At 38.5% G+C, this 22,471-nt stretch overlaps 1 protein-coding gene across 1 annotated transcript in view; it reads right to left on the reverse strand.

Annotated features, from left to right (window-relative positions):
* Nucleotides 1-1,065: 1,065 nt before the first annotated feature.
* The window catches only part of gnpda2 (glucosamine-6-phosphate deaminase 2), a 35,787-nt gene continuing 14,381 nt past the window's right edge, over nucleotides 1,066-22,471 (reverse strand). Inside the window, exons 4-7 of the mRNA XM_063043219.1 lie at nucleotides 22,220-22,402; nucleotides 20,664-20,848; nucleotides 12,423-12,597; nucleotides 1,066-3,480 (exon numbers count right to left, since the gene is read on the reverse strand). Coding sequence (XP_062899289.1) covers nucleotides 3,416-3,480; nucleotides 12,423-12,597; nucleotides 20,664-20,848; nucleotides 22,220-22,402 — 608 coding nt within the window. The 3' untranslated portion in view covers nucleotides 1,066-3,415. The remainder of the gene's footprint in view (nucleotides 3,481-12,422; nucleotides 12,598-20,663; nucleotides 20,849-22,219; nucleotides 22,403-22,471) is intronic.

The following is a 22,471-nucleotide window of genomic DNA, read 5'->3' on the forward strand; positions in this document are numbered from 1 at the left end:
TGAAAGCGCAGCAGCAATGAAAATGTCCTAACATGAAGTGTGGCCCCCATACATGGTCTACTCCAATGTCACAAACAACACTTAGTGTTCAACTCAACATACCATTTACGCTGGTAGATCTTGGCAAAACCTTATGACTGTTGAGTTTCTAAAGTATCCAACGTTCGTCACATTTTCCCAAATTCTTTACAGCCAGAGTGCAAAGAGCAAGATCAATACAAAATTCATTCCAGCAAGAATTTAATGTAAGAGTACAGAACAAATGTTATTGAAAGGTCTTTGAAATCATACATAAATCAGTTAAGGTCATTTAGATTAAGGCATAAAGCTAATGTGTTTTAATACACAACTTTTGACATCCAGGTAAAGCTGCTAATACAAATGAAAGTTTAACATGCAGATCTACAATGTCATGAAGCAGCAATTAGTGCAGCATTTGTATTCTGTACAATTTATGCACCTTTCAGGAATCAAATAGTCATAAAATTTAATTAAATGGTTAAATGTGTGAAATGTTCTAAATTAGGATTTTTGCAATGATACTTTCACAAGTGATCACTTAAGCTAATACTTCTGATGACATTTTCGTATAAACAATAGAAATAGAAACAGGATAACTTTTTTTCCCTACAATTCCCATGATTAAAACAATGCAATGTGATCTCATTAATTGCACTTTAGAATACTACAAATACACAGAGGAAAGCAAAATACTGATTAATACCATGGCACGGAGACAAATGGAGTAGTGAAACAATAAACATTAAAAGCGCAACAGGATATTCATACCAGAAACTGCTAAGTTTAAAATCCCAGCAGTATAGTTCTCCAGTTGCTTTGCAAAATAGATATATTCTATGATCCACTTAGCTACACATGAAATTTGTGACTTTGTTATTAATTTCAATGCTTAATATTGTGCAAGCAATGTGCCACTGTTTAATAGGTGAGAGGCATAAGCAAAATTGTATTTCTTGGGTTGGTTAGATTGTGAAATAATCAGAACAATTGAAATGGCTTTGAAGTTTGATTACATTCTTTCTAAAACTCAGCAGATGAAGATGAAAACATTACTTATTTAATATTTCCACAGATGCTAATGAAGCTTACAATAACAGAAACTTTTATATTTCAGCATATTGGTCCTTTGTGTGCACATTTTAATTCCTAAGTACTGAATGGAAGCAAAAAAAATTGAGGTAATTGAAATTTGGAATCTTTTATGTAGTATTCTGTAAACATAATTATACTTTACAAGTACAGGAGTTACCCAGGTAATGGATAACATGACTTTCAGAAAACCAACTGCAAGCAAATTTTCCCAGGTATAGTTTTAACAAAAATAAACATAGGACAGTTATAAAATTGAAAACTAGTGCAATGTAAATGAATACAAAAGTAGGAAGCAGTGTCTATATATGCAGTCACATTAGTAGCACAATGCAGGCATCAGCTACACTGACTCATAATACTGAGAATAATCAACCTTAATTGCACTGTAATAATGAGATGAAAGTGATAAAGTAGTAGCAAGAGTAATGGTCCTTCACACAAGAGTAAAGTGATCAATTTAAAGCAGTTTAAGTATGAAGGAGACAAAACTTCATTTCATCTCATCTCAATACTTAAAGCTATTTAAAGATAAGGAATGTAGAAAAGGAACATGTAAAAGTTTTGGCATCTTTAAAGTCAATTGTGATAACAAAGCAACGATCAGGTGCTGTGAGATGAAGAAGTTACTTTATAGCTAGAAGATCATATTTAAGAGAGCATTCCACTTTGCCCAAAGCTGATTCAAGATAAAGCCAGAAGTTCTTCCTAAGACATTGATGATGCTGATCCCATCTGTTGACTAGACAATACTTGTGCTGATTCACATAATATGAAAATGTGTAGCAAGACTGTCAATACTGATAGAAAAGCAGAATTGTTTCCTGAAATGTCTAAAAAATACATTGGAGGCTACATGGCACAGCAAATCTTTAATCTGGGATAGAACTTCACTTTTCCAAAGAGGGAGAAAAATGCCTAGTTTTAAGGATGCAAAAGATCAGCTCATCCTTTTGCTTGGAGGTAATACAGCTTGCATATAATTTGGAATACCCACAATTATTTAACCATATCAGCAAGGTGACCTTACCAATGAACTTCCATGCAAATACAAAGGGTTGAGTCACATTAGCAATTGGGAGGCTGGTCCATAAATCGATTATTCTTGAAATAGCAAACACTGTAGAGGCTAGGACATTCCATTCAAGATTTTGCTGTGGTTAATAATGCTCCTGGACACCAGCACATTCACAAAATTATCACAGGAATGTAAAAGATACATTTCCTCCATTAAACACAACTTCACTTGTCCAAGCTATGATCTGGGTGTGGGGGAGGAGGTGGTGGGAGAGGTGTTCACTGCAAATTTTCCAAATCTTTATCTTCTTGGTAGGATCTTTGCTATGAGAAAGACTGACTGGAAAATCTTTGATATTTACAAATCATAGAACATTTATCAAGGCATCTAGAACACTGATGAGGCCTGGGAAGAGGTTACTGAATTTTTATTGAATAAGGTATGGAATAAGCTGTGCCTCCAGTTTGTACACAGCTTTAAGGGGCTTCCAGAAAGATGAAACTTACAAGATGATGATAGATTGAAGCTTGCCAAACAGCCTGAAGTGGAAATTGATGTTCAGGGTGTCATAAAGTTGAACTTTCAAAAGACGATCTGGTGGAGTGCGAAGCACGAAAGGTGGCAAAGTTGAGCCACAAGACGAAACAGATGTAAAAAATCACAATGTTCCAACAATAAGGAAATGACAATGCATTCTGTGAGATTGTGTTGGCAATGACTTGATTTGAGAAAACGGACCCCTTTTTTATGATTCTTTAAAGGCATGAACGAGACACTGGCACATTATGGAAGTGGTGGCCATATTCCATCCAGTCATCCTAAGGAAAACTGAACAACCAGCACCTTCCTCATTTCCACCATCTTCCACCTCCTCAGCTCCCTGTTCACTTCATTACTGTATCTACTGTATTATTCTGTGTCCATTGAAATGAAATTAGAGGAAATATGTGCAGACTTATATAATACAGGTAGCTAGAGTAAACAAGTTCTCAGAAATATAACCTTGGGACTGCCTGTGGATGATTCCCATCATTCCTTTTTTTTTTAAGCAGTTAATCTTGAGCAGCTAAGCATTCATAGGTAATGGCCTTCCAAGTACTAAGAACACTGTCATAAAACAAAAGAATTTTGAATACCCAAGAGCAGTTTCTAAATTAAGTCACAATCACTTTGCGTAGTTTACATTAATTCTTCAATATATAAAAAGAGGTTGCATAGAATCCAACTTAGCAATGTCCTTTTCAGGTTCCGGTCAGCTGAATTATGGGAAGTTTTCTCTCGTTTTCTTCAATCATTGTAACTTTTCATACTGTGCAATGGTTCCACAAGTTTATTATGAACATGCATTAAACCTAACAAGAAAGAACAACCTCATTAGTACGCAGGACTCCAAAACTACATTAAACCATAAACTATATGTAATATCTTCTATTAAGGCACAAGTTAAAATTAAAATCAGAGCACACTGCAATACAAAGTACTATCATTCACAGAATAAAAAGCAAATCAGAACAAATGGTCTGGAAGAACACCAAATAAGCTTCTTAAATAAATGAAAACAAGATACAGTCAAATTGAGGGAGTATTATTTCAATGAGTGGATTATTTAAATTGAGAGGATTATGTTAATGATGATGTGGTCAATGCTTACAAGAGTCAGCAAAATCACAAACAATAATAAACAAAGTAGGATTCCATGATGACTACTGTTCTTGGTCTGCATTAGGGCAGATAAAACAAATGATAATGAATATAACACTGCTCACTTCAATTAAAAGATAGTGTATAATATCTTTTATAATATGTCTGTTTACACAAGAACAGCACGATTTCCAGTTTAAAACACAATGGTCACTCAACTAGACTTAACATATTTCTGCACTTGAAGAGTTAAAGGATCAAGCTTCATAAAAACAATTGTGTTTACCTGGAATAATTATTTCATGAAATATACAGAGTTGTACTCAAGTTATTAAAAACAGAAATAGCTTAAATAAGAGGTGCACTTCATTAACATCCAACCCAAATAGAACACAGGATTTTTGTAATGTGGTTTGAGAGCATGCATCAAGCACTAAATTCTTTCAAATGAAAACTGCAGATGAATCTGGCTGAGGTGGGCATCATTTTTTTAAATTAACAATGGTATTTTGAAGAACTAGTCTGGATTAGTTTTAAATGACATACAAGGATTGAAGAAAAAAACATTTTGTGTTTTCCTCCAATTGTCCCAAGATATTTTGACTTTGTTCTTGCCTCTTGCAATGACTGCACTGTGAGATGGAGAGGGCTCAGTGAATATAGACATGTGACACACTGACCATAAACGAATGAAGGCTGTTAATAGCCTTAAAAATGGTCAATAGCCAGATAACATGTAGCACAGTAACAAAATAGAGTAATTCCTTGAAATATATATTCAAATTACAGGCATAAGAGCGCACTATTAAAGAATGACTGCCATCTACATAAAAACATGCAAAATCATTTATAACAGTTAAAAAGGCTGAGAAACTGCATTTTATACATCTTGATTTGGAAAAAAATGGCAACTGCCAATATAATTAAATTCACTCTATTACACCTAATGTATTAAACATAGGCAGCATACAAAAGGAAAAACATGCAACATGTAAAAAAAAACAAAGAATTCTGGAAACCCCAACAGGTCAGGCAATGTCTTTGAAACAGAACTGGGAAAGAGGAGACAAAAGTGTTTTCAACCAGAAACATTATCTGTACAGGTTTCCCCTGCCATCCGAAGGTAGAGCGTTCCTATGAAACAGTTCGTAAGCCAAAATGTCGTAAAGCGAAGAAGCAATTACCATTTATTTATATGGGAAAATTTTGTGAGCATTCGCAGACCCAAAAGTAACCTACCAACTCATGCCAAATAACACATAAAACCTAAAATAACAGTAACATATAGTAAAAGCAGGAATGATATGATAAATACACAGCCTATATAAAGTAGAAATACCTTTCCACAATCATTAATGAACTGTTCTCTGTAGCGAAAATCTCACGCAAGTGCCGTCGGCAGAAAATCTCACGCAAGCGCTGTTGGCAAGAACACTCTCTCCAGTAACCTTTAAGCTATGAAGCTGCCAAATCATACCAAATAACACGTAAAAATACACAGCCAATATAAAGTAGAAATAATGTATGTACAGTGTAGTATCACTTACCGGAATCGGGAAGATAGCTTGCCGAGCACACTGATGATGGTGTGTTAGACTGAGTCGATGCAGGTTGGGGTGGTGCAGTGACCCCCACCCTCCAGGCCGCCGAGCGATACATTGCCGCGAGGCACACAGAGGTCCAGCGGTAGCTGGGAGGCACACAGCACATCTTTAAGAAAAAAGCCAAAATAAATAAGCTAATTAATTAGGTGCCACCCGACACGTAATTGTCGGCCCAGATCAGAGGGGATTGCCAAGTGCGTCGCCTCTGATCTGGGCCGACATGTACGTGCCGGGCAGCACTTAATTAATTAGCATGTTTATTTCGGCTCTTTTCTTAAAGATGTGCTGTGTGCCTCCTGGCTACCACTGGACCCCTGCATGCTTCACGGATCGGATCTTCGCGGAAGAGCCTGATGGTTGAGAGGTAATAACTGTTCCTGAACCTGTTGGTGTGGGTCCTGAGGCTCCTTGATGATGGATGCTGCTTTTCTGCGGCAGTGCTCCATGGTGGTGAAGGTATTACCTGTGATGGACAGGGCTATATCCACTACTTTTTGTAGGCTTTTCCTTACCAGGCCAGATGCAATCAGAAAGTATACTCTCCACCACACATCTACAGAAGTCTGCCAAAGTTTTAGATGCTATCCGACCTGGTGAATGCTTCAGCATTGTAATTTCAGATTTCCAATTTCCACTTTTTTTTGATTTAGCAATCTAATTTAGTTTTATTTTTGAAACAATCAAAACTGCAAACCTCTCCAATCAGGAGTAGATGGACATCCAGCTCCCACAGAGAAGAACACAGATTTGTTTAGCTATTGGTAACATCAATTCATCAGCCTCAAATGCCAATACTGGAACTCGCTGTGTTGCCCTTAAGGCATTTATTTGACTTTGTTGGGTCTACGCTTCAAATGATTTGTTTGTAACTATTTTCTAGTTAAAGTTAAAGGCTGATAATTATGTTACAGTATAACAAAGGTAAATTCATTGTCTATGGTATATCACGGCATGTGATGACGTCACCTCTGGTTTCATCGCGTCTTATGTGTAACCTCCGGTTCGGAGAAGGTGTGAAGGTGGATGCCACGCGTGCAGCGTGATCGTGAAGAGCTCCGCTTCTACCCACAAAGAAACATTATAGAAGCAACGCCGTAAGTTCATAAGAATGTATTTGAAGTAAAAATATTAACGCGGTTTCTGATAAGGAAGCGGCAGTTAAGGCAGCTTTTTAATTTCAAACGTGGGGTCGGCTCGAGCCTGATGGCGATTTGACGCGACCCTCTCGCCCGCTACTCGGGGTGGCTGGAGACCCTCGCTAAAAAAAAGAGTGCACGTGGTCTCCAGAATGAAACAGACGCTGTATATGTTTGTATTTTTTTATCAACAGTTTTCACCAAACGATGTTAGTGTGGAAGAGTGAACAGTAAGTGGTTAACCTTACTACGACTCTGTCTTTATTGGTTCTGGTTTAACTTGGTGTTTAGTCAGAGTTTCAACACACTGCACGAGAACACTACAGTGCAAAGGCGAGATCATTAGATGTTTCGACAAGTGGTACGATGGCTTCGCGATCAAGCACCAAGTCGCTTGCACTCAGCGCCAAGAGCAGTAGGACGTCGACAAATGTGGCTGCCCTCGCAAGAGCTAAAGCAGAAGCCGCCAAGGTGCGAGCGACATACGCTAACCAAGAAGCAAAACTGAAATTGGAAAAACCTGCCAGAGAAGCGGAAAACCAGTTGGAAAAGGCAAGGATAGATTCAGAGTTAGAAGTGCTGACGCTACAATGAGAAGCTGATGCGGCCGCGGTGGAAGCACAAGTGTTGGAAAACGCTGAAGAAATGCACATTCTAGATGAAGCAGGAAAATCTATGTCAGAAAGGGCCGAACTGGGACACACCAGAGAATATGTCCAATCTCAAATTGACCTGCAGATTCATTCTCCCTCTCGGTACTTGCCTGTTGGCGTCACATCTCATGTGAAATCACAGGGAATCTTCGTTGCATCGCGTCCACCTGGGGAAGACAACTCACAATTCAAGTATGAAAGGGCTGACTACGAATACTTCCTGACACCAAACTTACCAGATCCGGCGAGATCAGAGACAAAGGCTGAAGTCAGAACATCAAATCACATCATGAACGTACACGCTCAGTCATATGTTCCCCAACATATTCCCTCAGCTAGCACGCCACCTGCAGCAGAACCCTTGGCACAGTATTTAGTGTGACGAGACCTCATCATTTCAGGACTGTACCAGTCTGACGATAAGCCTGAAAATTACCGTGCGTGGTACTCCTCATTCACCAATGCTACTGGCGGAGTCCAGCTCACAGCAACCCTTATGACTAAATGGCTGGGAAAGGAATCAAGTGAACAGGTGAAACGCATATGCTCAGTGTACGTCAACAACCCCAAGTTAGCCTTACACAAAGCATGGGAGAGACTTCAGGACTGCTATGCGGCTCCTGAAATTATTGAGAGGGCGCTATTTCACGGCTGCACAATTTTCCTAGGGTGTCAGCCAAGAACCACACTAAATTAGGAGAACTCGGAGATTTACTCATGGAGATTCAAGGTGCTAAAGAAGACGGCTATTTAACTGGCCTGTCGTACCTGGATACCTCACGTGGAGTTGGACGAATTGTGGCTGCAGGAAAGATGGGTGCTTATTGGCTCAGAGTACAAGGAAGAGAACGGTGGTCGATTCCCTCCCTTTGAGTATTTTAGTAGGTTTGTGTGCAAGAAGGCGAAGAGGCGAAACGACCCTAGCTTCATGAATCAAGGCAGCACCAGAACTCACACCAACCCAGTCAAACCCATTTCAAACAATTTTGTCATCAATAAACCCGTCTCAGTGCATAAAACCGAAGTCTCCGCAATCAATGATGACCCTAGCAAGAATTGTCCATTGCACAAACCCCACCCCCTCAAAAAAGCAAAACGTTTCGAAACAAACTCTTTGACGAAAGAAAGGCCCTTCTCAAGGAAAGAAGAATATGTTTTAAATGCTGTTCCTTACCTCCCACCTCGCTAAAGAGTGTACGTTCCCTGTAAAGTGCTCGGAATGTAACAGCACTAATCACGATGCAGCCATGCATCCCGGCCCGTCACCGCAAACTGCCAAGGCTCCTCCACTCCCACAAGAGGATGGCGGGGAGGGAGAGCATCACTCTGATACAACTATTGTCAGCTCGAACTGCACAGAAGTTTGCCGTCCAGGTCAGTCGAGCCGTTCATGCTCAAAGATCTGCCTCACTAAGGTATACCCTAAGGGAGCCAAAGACAAGGCCATCAAAGCTTATGTAATTCTGGACGACCAGAGCAACCGCTCACTAGTGTTCTTCGAGTTGTTCAGCGTAAAAGGTAATCCATCCCCATACTACCTCAGAACTTCCTCTGGCATCGCAGAAACCTATGGCAGGAAGGCAGAAGGTTTCCAGCTCGAGTCGCTGGATGGCAAAGTCATCATCAGTCTCCCTCCACTCTTAGAGTGCAATGAGATCTTCAATAACCGATCCGAGATTCCGACGCCAAGCGCAGTGCTACACCAGCACCATCTCCACCACATTGCCAAGCACATCCCAGAACTGGATCCAGAAGCAGAAATACTCCTGCTACTCGGAAGAGACGTTCTTAGGGTGCACAAAGTCAGGCAGCAAGTCAACGGACCACTCAACGCCCCCTTCGCCCAACATCTGGATCTGGGCTGGGTGGTGATAGGAGAGGTGTGCCCTGGGAATGTACACAAACCGATATTAACACACTCAAGACTAACGTGCTAGAAAGAGGTCGCCATTCAATTTCTCAGCCCTCCACAAGTGTGGCGTGTATCAAGGAAGCACAACAAAGGCACGAGCATAGTAAAGTAACTGAGAAGACACTGGGACAGTCAGTCTTTGCTCAAACTAAGCACAATAATAAACTTGCTCCATCGGTGAAAGACGCCACCTTCTTAAAAATAATGGACAAAGGTTTTTAGAGATGAAGCAAACAACTGGGTTGCCCCACTACCATTCAGAGTACAGGTGTCCCCCGCTTTTCGAACATTCGCCTTATGAAACCTCACTGTTACGAAAAACCTACATTAGTTCCATTTTCACTAACAGAAGGGGTTTTCACTGTTATGAAAAAAATCAGCGCGTGATAAAAGGCAGTGCGCGCCCCAAGCAGCCGCTCTCCCCGGATTCGGAACGGCATTCTCGCCAGCATTGCTTAAACACGTGCCTGTGAGCAGCCGTTTGCAAGATGAGTTCTGAGGTTTCGGAAAAGCCTAAATGAGCTTGTAAGAGTGTTACACTTAGCGTAAAACTAGAAATAATTAAGCGTTTCGATCGTGGTGAACAAAGTAAGGACAAAGTGAGTTTGGCTTGTGGAAGTTGACAACATGATGTTGAAGAGGTTTTGGCATCCCATGACCAAGAACTGACAGATGAACAGCTGATGCAATTGGAAGAGGAAAGGATAACAATCGAAACCGAATGCAGTAGCGAACTGGCCGCGGACAGATACCGATTCGCGGAGTATGCAGCGGTAGCCAGGAGGCACACAGCACAACTTTAAGAAAAAAGCTGAAATAAACAAGCTAATTAATTAGGTGCCGCCCGGCATGTAATTGTCGGCCCAGATCAGAGGCGATTGCCGAGTGTGTCGCCTCTGATCTGGGCCGACATGTACGTGCCGGGCGGCACTTAATTAATTAGCATGTTTATTTCAGCTCTTTTCTTAAAGATGTGCTGTGTGCCTCCTGGCTACCACTGGACCCCTGCATGCTCCGCGGATCGGTATCGGTTTGCTGCCCAGAGGGTGGGGGCCACTGCACCACCCAAACTCCCCGACGACCCGACTCAGTCTAACACATCATCATCAGTGTGCTCGACGTCTTCCCGATTCCCGTGATACTACACTGTACATACATTATTTCTACTTCATATAGGCTGTGTATTTTTACGTGTTATTTGGTATGATTTGGCAGCTTCATAGCTTAAAGGTTACTGGAGAGCTCTTGCACCGTGTTTCTGCCTACAGCGCTCGCGTGAGATTTTTGTTATGGAGAACAGTTCAGGCAATGATTGTGGAAAAGTATTTCTACTTTATATAGGCTGTGTATTTATCATATCATTCCTGCTTTTACTATATGTTACTGTTATTTTAGGTTTTATGTGTTATTTGGCATGATTTGGTAGGTTTTTTTGGGTCTGCGAACGCTCACAAAATTTTCCCATATAAATAAATGGGAATTGCTTCTTATGAGATTACAGCTTACGAACCATTTCATAGGAACGCTCTACCTTCAGATGGCGGGGGAAACCTGTACCGCACCAGCGCTTACCAAACAACTAAGAGCAGGCAGTCAACCGGTTCACATCTTTACAACGAACCCTGAAAAGGAAACCTGAGGTTGTTCTACTTCTACCTAAAGACTGAGCTAGAGACTAAAGTTCTATACCATGTTTATAGTGACCTTACAAAGGTCAGGCGGGGAGTGTGTTGCCCTTAAGGCATTTATTTGACTTTGTTGGGTCTACGCTTTAAATGATTTGTTTGTAACAATTTTCCAGTTAAAGTTAAAGGTTGATAATTATGTTACTGTTAACAAAGATAAGTTCATTGTTTATGGTATATCGCAGCATGTAATGATGTCACCTCCGGTTTTGCCGCATCTTATGTATAACCTCCGGTTCGGAGAAGGTGTAAAGGTGGGTGCCAGGCAGGAAAAGATAGCTGAAGCGATTGCGGAGAAATCAGTAGTGATCTTTCAAGAATCACTAGAGTCAGGAATGGTTCCAGAGAACTAGAATATCACAGCTGTCTCTTTACCCTTTAAGAAGGGGGGAAGACAAAAAAAATAGTAAATTATCAGCTAGTTAGTCTCACTTCAGTGGTATGTAAGATTTCAGAGTCCATTATAAAGGATGAGGTTTCAGGGTACTTGGAAACATGTGATGAGCAAAGTTTCCTTAAGTAGAGATCTAACCTGACAGATCTGTTGGAATTCCTTGAGAAAGTAAAGAGTAAGATAAATCCTTTACCATAGCATTAGAGAGGGATAGGAACAGACAAGTTAGGAACGCGTTTAATTGGAGTAAGGGGAAATATGAAGCTATCAGGCAGGAAGTTGGAAGCATAAATTGGAAACAGATGTTCTCAGGCAAATGTGCAGAAGAAATGTGGCAAACGTTCAGGGGTTATTTGTGAGGAGCTCTGCATAGGTACTGTGTTGCCTTTAAGACATTTGGCATTTATTTGACTTTCTTGGGTCTGCGCTTTAAATAATTGTTGATAACTATTTTCTAGTTAAAGTTAAAGGTTGATAAGTACAGTTTAACGAAGGTAAATTCATTGTTAATGGTATATTGCGGCATGTGATTACGTCACCTCCAGTTTTGCCGCATCTTATGTGTAACCTCTGGTTCGGAGAAGGTTTGAAGGTGGGTGCCATGCGTGCAGCGTGATCGTGAAAAGCTCCGTTTCTACCCACAAAGAAACATTATAGAAGCAACGCCGTAAGTTCATAAGAATGTATTTGAAGTAAAAATATTAACACGGTTTCTGTTAAGGAAGCGGCGGTTGGGGCGGCGCACGTGCCGTCTTTTCAATTTCAAATGCGGGGTCAGCTCGAGCCCGATGGTGGTTTGACGCGATCCCCTCGCCTGCTACTCGGGGCAGCTGGCGACTCTCGCTCAAAGAAGAGAGCGCGCGTGGTCTCCAGGATGAAACAGATGCTGTATATGTTTGTATTTTTTTTAATCAGCAGTTTTCACCATACGATGTTAATGTGGAACAGTGAACAGTAAATGGTTAACCTCACTACGACTGTCTTCATTGGCTCCGGTTTAACTTGGTGTTTAGTCAGAGTTTCAACACGCTGCACGAGAACCCTACACTCGCACTTAAGACTTTGATCAGTTATGACATCAAGGAATTTATTTTCAACTTGAGCAAACTCTAAATTTCCAATGTGCATTCTTGATATATAGAACTCAATGCCAAGGGCCCACAGCTGAATGTGACTTTCACCTCACTGCCCTCAGCTTCAATCACTACTAGCTGTTATTTTTTCCCAAATCAAATTGAATTTACGACTTTAAAGAAAAAAACAACTTACCTTGGAAATATTTCACAGTTTTAACCTTAAGCTCCAAAGTAGCATCCTCATCACAAACAAAGATTGTTCGTGGGTGCTGCTGGAAGGCAGAAACGGTCCACATATGATTGACACCCTCCTCTATTGCCTTGTACAATGCAAATGCTTTGTGCGCTCCTGTGATGAGAATCATTACCTATAAAAATAAATGTCAAAGCTAATTTAGTGAGTTTAATCTTATACATTTTCACCCTGAAGCAACTGATAGTAACAATATCTGATCAATAAATGCGGACTGAAAATTTTCAAATTTAAATTTAAACTAGTTTCCTCTTTCTTTTTAAATCTTTTTATTGAATAAGTATACAAAAAGGTAAGCCATATAGACACTAATACACTGTTAGAATATAATAAAATTACAGAAGATATTAATACAAAAAAAATACTACAATGTAATTTAAACATAACATACCAAGGTAACATAATAGTATACTAATTTTTATATATATATCAATAGAGAAAAGGAAACCCCCCCCCCAAAAAAACCCACCGTGCAACTAACTAAAAGCAAAGCAAAGCAATGGGCTAACTTGAAACCAAACAGAGTTAAAAAACTTAAAATCACGTCCTCAATCCCGACCTCCATTAAAAACAGTAAAAAAAACAAGAAGGGTATATATTGCATTAAATGAAAATATTGAATAAAAGATCTCCAAGTCTGTTCAAATTTAAATGAGGAGTCATAAAGACTGCTTTTAATTTTCTCCAAATTCAAGCATAATATCGTCTGAGAAAACCAAAAAAAGGTAGTTGGAGCATTAAGCTCTTTCCAATGTTGTAAGATACATCTTTTCGCCATTAAAGTAAGAAATGCAATCATTCTACGGGCTGAAGGGGAAAGATTACTGGAAATTTTAGGTAGTCCAAAGATAGCAGTAATAGGGTGAGGAGAGATATCTATATTCAATACCTTGGAGATAATATTAAAAATGTCTCTCCAAAAAGTTTCCAGAGTAGGGCAAGACCAAAACATATGAGTTAAAGAGGCTATCTGCCCCGGACATCTATCACAGAAAGGATTAATATGAGAATAAAAGCGCGCTAATTTATCTTTGGACATATGTGCTCTATGAACAACTTTAAATTGAATTAGGGAATGTTTAGCACAGATAGAGGAAGTATTGACTAATTGTAAAATCTGCCCCCAATCATCCACGGAAATGATAAACCCCAATCCCTGTTCCCAATCTACCCTAATCTTATCAAATGGAGCTTTCCTAAGTTTCATAATAATATTATAAATCATAGCCGATGCACCTTTCTGACATGGATTAAGGTTAATTATAGTATCTAAAAGGTATGTAGGAGGAAGCATTGGAAAGGAAGAAAGTATAGTACTTAGGAAATTTCTAACTTGTAGATATCTAAAAAAAGGTATTCTTGATAAGTTATATTTATTAGATAATTGTCCAAAAGACATAAGGGAACCATCTAAAAATAAATCCAAAAACCGTGAAATACCCTTAGTCTTCCAAATTTGAAAAGCACGATCCGTAAAAGAGGGAGGAAAAAATGTTACCTAAAATAGGAATCGCTAACCCAAATTGATTAAGATCAAAAAATATTCTGAATTGAAACCAAATACGTAAGGTATATTTAACTATCGGGTTAGACACCTGTTTAAGGCGTTTCAAATCAAAAGGAAGAGAGGAATCTAAAATAGAGCCAAGTGTAAAACCCTAAACAGATTGTAATTCCAATGCTATCCATTTAGGAATGGATAGTATATCCTGGTCAAGTAACCAGAATTTCATATGTCGAATATTAATTGCCCAATAATAAAATCTAAAGTTAGGTAATGCTAAGCCTCCATCTCTCTTAGCTTTCTGTAAATGTATTTTACCCAGTCTCGGGTTTTTATTCTGCCAAATAAATGAAGAAATTTTAGAGTCGACTTTGTCAAAAAAAGATTTTGGAACAAAGATTGGTAATGCCTGAAATATATATAAAAATTTTGGCAAAAAAAACATCTTAACTGCATTAATACGACCAATCAAAGTTAAATATAAAGGAAACCACTTAGATGAAAGTTGAATAATATGGTCTATTAATGGTAAAAAGTTAGTCTTAAATAAATCTTTGTATTTACAAGTAATTTTAATCCCAAGATATGAAAAATAATTATTAATCAATTTAAATGGAAATTTATAATATAAGGGAAGTTGTTTATTAATCGGAAAGAGTTCACTCTTACTAAGATTTAATTTATAACCTGAAAAAAGACCAAATTGTGCTAATAGCTCTAAAACAGCCGGGATGGATTTTTGGGGATTAGAAATATATAAAAGTAAATCATCAGCATAGAGTGATATTTTATGGGACTTTAAGCCCCGAGTTATCCCAGTAACATTTGGAGATTCTCGAATGGCAATTGCAAGAGGTTCTAATGCAATATCAAATAATAAGGGACTAAGAGGACAACCTTGTTGAGTACCTCGAAAAAGAGGGAAAAAAGGTGAACTTAAAGAGTTAGTACGGACCGAGGCCACAGGAGAATGATATAACAGTTTAATCCAGGATATAAATTTCGAGCTAAAATTAAACATTTCAAGCACCTTAAATAAATACCATTCTACTCTATCAAAAGCTTTCTCAGCATCTAAAGAGATAACACACTCAGGAACATTTTGTGAGGGAGTATAAACAATATTTAACAGTGTGCGAATATTATAAAAAGAGTAACGACCTTTAATAAAACCCGTTTGGTCTTCCGAAATAATAGAAGGAAGTACTTTTTCTAATCTATTTGCTAATAACTTAGAAAAAACTTTAGAATCAACATTTAATAAAGATATTGGTCTATAAGATGCACATTGAGCAGGATCTTTATCCTTCTTTAATATTAGAGAAATTGACGCTCTATTGAAAGATTCAGGAAGTTTACCAAGTTTTAATGAAGCCTCAAAAACCCTACAGAACCAAGGGATTAATGAAGGAGCAAAACATTTATAAAATTCTACGGTAAACCCATCAGGGCCAGGAGCTTTCCCCAAATTCATAGAGAACATTCTTAATCGTGGTAATGGGAGTATCTAACATAGAAGACATATCCTGTGAAATCTCAGGGAAGTCTAAATTATCTAAAAAATCATTCATATATTTAGAATCTCAAGGAGACTCTGATTGATATAAGGAAGAGTAAAAATCACAGAAGGTTTGATTAATCCCCACATGATCAAGTATCAGTCGATCATTTTGGTTATAAATCTGATTAATTTGAGATTTAGCATAATTAGACTTCAGTTGATTAGCCAACAGTTTGCCAATTTTGTCACTGTGTACATAAAATTCACTCCTTGTTTTCTTTAATTGGTTTACAATCGAGGACGAGAGTAATAAACTGTGTTCCATTTGAAGTTCAGTTCTTTGTTTATATAACTCCTCAGAAGGAGCTATAACATATTTCTTATCAATTTCCTTAATCTTGTCCACAATTACCAACTCCTCCTGCTTCAGCTTCTTCCTCAAAGCAGCAGAATACGAGATAATCTGACCACGAATATAAGCTTTAAAAGTGTCCCAAAGAATGTTGACAGAAATATCCTCTGTATAGTTAATTGTAAAAAAAAGATCAATCTGTTCATTCATAAAGTTAACAAAGTCCGAGTCCTGAAGCAACAGCGAATTAAAACGTCATTGTCTATTATTTTGTATATTGGCCTGAATTTTAATAGAAAGCTTAAGTGGAGCATGATCCGAAATGGTTATAGAGTCATAATCACATTTAATTACTGAGGAAATAAGACGAGAATCAATAAAGAAATAATCAATTCTTGAATAGGAATGGTGAACATGTGAAAAAAAAGAAAAATCTTTTTCCTGAGGATGCAAAAAAACGCCAAATGTCCGTCGACCCAGAATCAGAAAGGAATGAATTAATCAAAGTTGCAGATTTATTAGGTAAGGTCCGTAGAGGAGCCGAACGGTCCAAAGCTGGAGACAAACAGGTATTAAGATCTCCGCCCCAGATCAATGAAAACTCATTCAAATTCGGAAACTGATTAAATAATGATTTATAAAATTCCGGACAGTCCATATTAGGAGCATAAACATTAACCAAAACTACTTTTTTATTAAATAGTAAACCACTAACCAATAGAAATCTACCATTCAGATCAGAAATAATATCATGTTGTATAAAAGTTACTGAGGAGTCTATAAAAATAGAGACGCCTCGAATCTTAGCATTGGAGTTCGAATGAAACTGTTGTCCCTTCCAGAATTTAAAAAAACGTAGTCTGTCCCCCCTCCGCACATGGGTCTCTTGTAAAAATAAAATTTGTGCTTTAAGTCTCCGGAACACTTTAAAAACTTTTTTCCTTTTAATAGGATGATTAAGACCATTAGTATTCCAGGAGACAAAATTAATAATAGACTCCATAAACCCTAAAGTCAACCCGCAACAAGGAGGATTGACGATAGGCTCGACCCACGAACCCGGAAAGGGAACAGAACATACAAGAGATACCGGGAAGAAGAACGCAACCAATACTTCAATAATGTATATAGCCCAAGAAGAAAGAAACTAAAACGTGAAGCCCCTCCCACCAACCCCCACCCCATGACCCCAAGGCTAAATCTAACGCAGACCAGCCCGAAAGAAGCAAGCACTAAAACTACCCCCATGACTTCCGGTATATGCTCCCTAAAAAAAGTGTAAATATAAAAAAGATCAGCTGACTATAAAACAGTAAAAGAATAAAAAAAAGATAACTCAATTAATATAAACACATAACAGAATAAAAGCCAGAAAATATTAAAAAAACCGCAACAAACCCCAGATCCATGAGTAAACAAAACAAAAAAAATGAGACTATTAACATAAACTAGTTATAAAAACCTACAAAACAAAATAGATCTTAAAAAAACTACAAAATTTAAGGCCACAAAGGAAATACGTAAAATGACGATGAGGAAGTAACCACCCAGAATCCCCTGGGAAAAAGAAAGAAATGACACAGTTAAAAAGAAAGTTTAGCAACCATATTAAATAATCAAAAATAAACTTTTCTGCCCAAATAGGGCAAAAAAAAATTAAGACCGACAAATTCACAGCCTCCGATCAACGGAGATAGTTAAAATATTACGATTAAGATGTTGAAGGTGAAAATTGATCCAGATAGCTCTGGGCATCCGATGGAGATTCAAAAAAATGGAGGCCTCCATCCAACGTACGAATCCTTAAACGTGCAGGGTAAAGCAGCGCTTGTTTTAAATCCATCTTGTAGAGTTCCGACATCACAGATCTATAACAAACCCGTTGATCCCCGATTGGTTTACTGAAATCCTCCACAAATCGGAACTTAAGATCCAGAAAATCAATGTAACCTTTAGATCGAACGAAACGAAAGTTTCTCCTTGTCTTGAAAGTAATGAAAACGTAAAATGACATGTCTAGATTTATCTGACCTAGGCGAGTATGATGGAACTCTGTGAACACGATCCAATAACGGTGGTTGGTCAGGAAATACAGTAGGAAATGCATCTTTTAAAAGTTGAGAAAAATACTTCATAGGGTTATCGGATTCAACAGCTTCACGCGCCCCAATCATTCGAAGATTCTGCCGTCGCATTCTAGATTCTAAGTCAGAGTTTTTAAAGGTCAGAAAGTCGAGTTTCTTCTTCATTACATTAATTGTTTCTTCGATTTTCTCCATCTTGAGCTCACTTTGTTGCGTGGATTTTTGAAGATCAGATATAGCCGACCGATGTTCCGTAATAGATATCTGTATCTTCTCGATTGAATCGGCAACTTTCTGGAAACTAGTTGAAATTTCCGCACGAATCAGCTCCGTAACAGAGGTTGAAATTTCCCTTTGAATTAGCTCCGATATAGCTTTCAAAGTCACCGGTGGTTCAGTCGGAGGGAAATCAGTACCTTTCGGTCTAACCGGAGGTTTGCCATCCTTCCCGTTTTTTCCATTCTTAGACATAGCAGACCTTCAACGCATCCATTATCGGAGAGCCCAATTTGTTTCAAAGTATTGTAAAAGTTGATGCCTTAATGGTTAATTAAAATATAGCTGATCATAAGAAGAAAAACTCAGAGGTAATGGAGCGAGTCAAGAATGCGACTTCACTCCATGAGCGCTACCGGAAGTACCTAGTTTCCTCTTTCCAAATAAAAAATGTGTAAATCTTAAAACCTCATCTCTAATTCCAAAATAAATTGAATTAGAATTTGAAAAGGAAACTTAACAGAGAGCCAACACCTTCACAAGGTTAGAGCAACAGAATACTGTATCGCTCTACAAAGAGCTTGCATGGACTCAATAGGTCAAATCGCCGCCACCTCGTTTTAAAAAGACTCAACACAACGTTTTCAACTCTTCGCTCATTTTATCCGTCCCTACCAACAGATACCCATCCTCAGTTTGCTGTAATACAGCACGTAGCTGACCTCACAAGTAACTGTTCCACAAAGCATAGTCTGGTATGCATGCAATTATTCTGAAAGAGGAGAATCAGCTGGGAATGGCATGAGTGCAACCTGCACTGCTGCTAAATCTAGTGCAAAAGACCCAGGGAGACAGGCTTAGCCCTTCTATCAGCTGCAAGTAAGCCTATATATGCATAGCAATTACACATTACTATCACAGGGGGAACGACCTACAGCAGAGAAGCAGCAGCGATCAGGTCTCTGGCACTAAGGCTCAGAAAGGAAGAGGGAAGAGAGAACTGCAGTAGTGAGAGAGGATTCCATAGACACGGGATTCCGTAGATGCAAGAAGAGACACACAGATGGGACGTTGCCTCCCAGGTGCCAGGGTCAGGGGGCTTCTTGCGTCAGGTCCACAGTGTTCTAAAGGGGGAGGATGGGCAACCAGAAATATTGGTATATATTGGCACCAATGACAGATAGGAAAAGGGAAGAGGTCCTGGAGAGAGAATTTAGGACCTAAATTCTCCCTAACTTTAGGGAGCTAGGTAGAAAACTGAAAAGCAGGACCTTCGAGGTCCCTGTACTATGCGCCAGTGAGTGTAAAAATGGGATGATTTGACAGATGAATGTGCAGCTGAGGAAATGGTGCAGGAGGCAGGGTTTCAGATCTCTGGATCATTGTGAGAGGCCTGACCTGTGGGAGATACGACCTGTACAAAGGAGATGGATTACACCTGAGCCTGAGGGGACCAATATCCTTGTGAGCAAGTTTGGTAGAACTATTGGGAAGGGTTTAAACTAATTTGGCAGGGGACTGGGAAACGAAGTGGTAGGGCGGAAAATGGGGCAGTTGGAATGAATACAAATTAGATGCAGTGTGTACTGAGGTTGTGAAGGAGGACAGGCAGATGATAGGGCAAAATTGCAGTCAGTGGATTGAATTGCAGTGTAATGGGGACAAAACAAAAAGGGTGATGAATACAGTACTGAAGGTGTAATATCTGAATGCACACAGTATACAAAATAAGGCAGGTGAACTTGTAGTGCATTTAGAAATTGGCAGCTATGACATTGTGGGTATCACTGAGTCTAGGCTGAAAAAAGATTACAGTTGGGAGCTTAACATCCAAGGATACACATTGCATCGAAAGGACAAGCGGGTATGCAGGCGGGGTATGGTGCCTCTGTTAATAAAAAATGAAATCAAACCCTTAGAAGGAGGTGACATAGTACCAAAAGCATGCATTTACAATGCAAACAGCATTATAAAAGTGATTTAAAGTGTTAACAGTGCAGTGACTGAGAAAATAGATGGGGGGGGGGGAGCTCAGGTCACTTGCTTACTAGAATGGTTGATCAGATTAACTGCTGAGGGGAAGAAATTCTTCAGATGGCATTAAGTTTTTGTTTTAAAAGTCCTATTGTGTTTCCAAAAGGGAACTTTTGGAGAAGGCAGTTTGCTAAGTGGCTAGCGCCCACAATAATTTTACCCGCCCACTTCTTTGTCGTGGACACATACGAGTCCCGCAGTGATGGTAAAGTGCAGTAATGACCCTTTCAGCTGACAATGTAAAAGACTGTGAACCTTTAAAATACTCTGAAGAACAAAGGACAACCAAACTTTTGAATTTTTTTTTGAACACAGAATTTTATGTTCTGGTCTTTTAATGTCATGTGCCACTCCTCTGAGTGTGACCCACTACTATGCCTCCACTGAAACTTAACAATTGAATGTTTGGACTAAATCTAGTACACATTCAAAAAAATGACAAGCATCCTGCAATTCCAAATCTGCATTCTTTCAGATTCAGAAATATTACCTCTTTAGCATCCATCACTGTTCCGACACCAACAGTTAATGCCATGGTAGGTACTTTGGACAGATCACCATCAAAAAATCTGGCATTAGCAAGAATGGTCTCTTTGGCTAATGTTTTCACCCTTGTTCTTGACACCAGGCTAGACCCGGGTTCATTGAAAGCGATATGTCCATCAGGACCAATACCTACAAGGAAAATGTGAACAAATGTTACAAATTTTACACTGAATTATAAAACTAAAACAATATTTACTTCCAGTTGATGATTAAAGTATATACAAAATTAACCAGAACTTTAAAGCTATAAATCGTGCATCAATAAGCTTCTTAGGTATATAATGATAATCTTTACTCTTTTATGAAAATGCAAGACTAATTAATATTCACCTAATTACCATATAGAAAAGTAACAGGTGAGGGAAAAAAGTTATGAACATGATAGCTAAGAGAAGCTATTTGGGTCAATGTATTCCGACAAATACTTGAGATATTGACCTGGTTTAGAAAACTGTAATTTAGGTTTGTTTGTAGGCTTAATTCAAGACTAAACTGGCTCAAACAAAATCTCTCTCACTAAGGAAACCTTAATGCAGGCTGTCCCCAAGTAAAAAAAAAATAATCAGGTTCCTAATTTACAGTAGGCCATAAGTTGATTTCTGTCTTCAAGTCAGAAGAAAAGTAAAACCAAAAATAATTTGACACAGTAGGTATATCTCCACAGCACTCCAATGAATGGCGCCAAAAGCACACAAGACTGATAAAAAAAACAAATCTGGCTGGTGGCTAGAGATAGGAACTATTATTGGTCAGACTTTTGAATTTTATATTATGGACACTTGCTCATAGGTGTCAATTAGTTGGGCATCTGAAATCCAGGGATGACATATAATTTTTAACCTGAAGCTAAAATTAGAATGAACATTAGTAATGAAAATATCACTAAAGGTAATTTGCAACTAAAGTGCAAAAATTGTCAGTTTTCATGATTTAAATAACACCAAGTTTACAAACATTAAGTATCAATTCACTGTTGTATACTTTATTTTCAAAAAAGCATTAATACTTTAGACATAGATAATTAATTGGAAACAACCAAACACTGCTTTCTCTCTTTTTTACTTAAAATAACATTAGAAGCTGGTTTTTAGAAATATCACTTCCAATTGCTAAGTTTACCAATTGAGGCATGGTGCAGAGAAAAATGTGTTTTCCACATGCTCACCAAGCCCATATCATTCACATCTGAATCATTTCCTAAACTACAGTGAAACTTCTGCTCAACTACAAAAGCACAAATACCACCTTAGTCAACAGCACATTTCTAGAAAAATTGGTGTCCTTTTACATCATGCTGTAATACTTCAAATTATTACAGACAATGCAATAAACATTATGTAGTTTTGTTTCCGAATAAAATGCCTGCCTCCAAAAGGTTTGACTGAATTTGAGTATCCTGTAAAAGCTTTGCTCACTGTTTCTCAGCAGCATGGTTTTAGTATCTTTTTACTTTATAGTATCTAGGTATAATGCTTTATCTTAAATGAACACGAAATATACCTCCGACAAAGAGCTGAATTCCTCCGGCATCAGCGATTTTCTGTTCAAATACATCACACTCTGCTTGCAGATCTGGTGCATTACCGTCAAGAATATGAGCATTTTTCGGATCTATGTCGATGTGCTTAAAAAAGGAATTCCACATATAGGAATGGTAACTTTCTGGATGATCCCTTGGAAGTGCTGAACAGCAAAATTAAAAACAGATTTTAAATTCAAATAGAATATTGATTTTCAAATGACTGCAAGTAA

This window comes from Mobula hypostoma, chromosome 3, assembly GCF_963921235.1.
Source record: "Mobula hypostoma chromosome 3, sMobHyp1.1, whole genome shotgun sequence".
In the NCBI taxonomy this organism is placed as follows: domain Eukaryota; kingdom Metazoa; phylum Chordata; class Chondrichthyes; order Myliobatiformes; family Myliobatidae; genus Mobula; species Mobula hypostoma.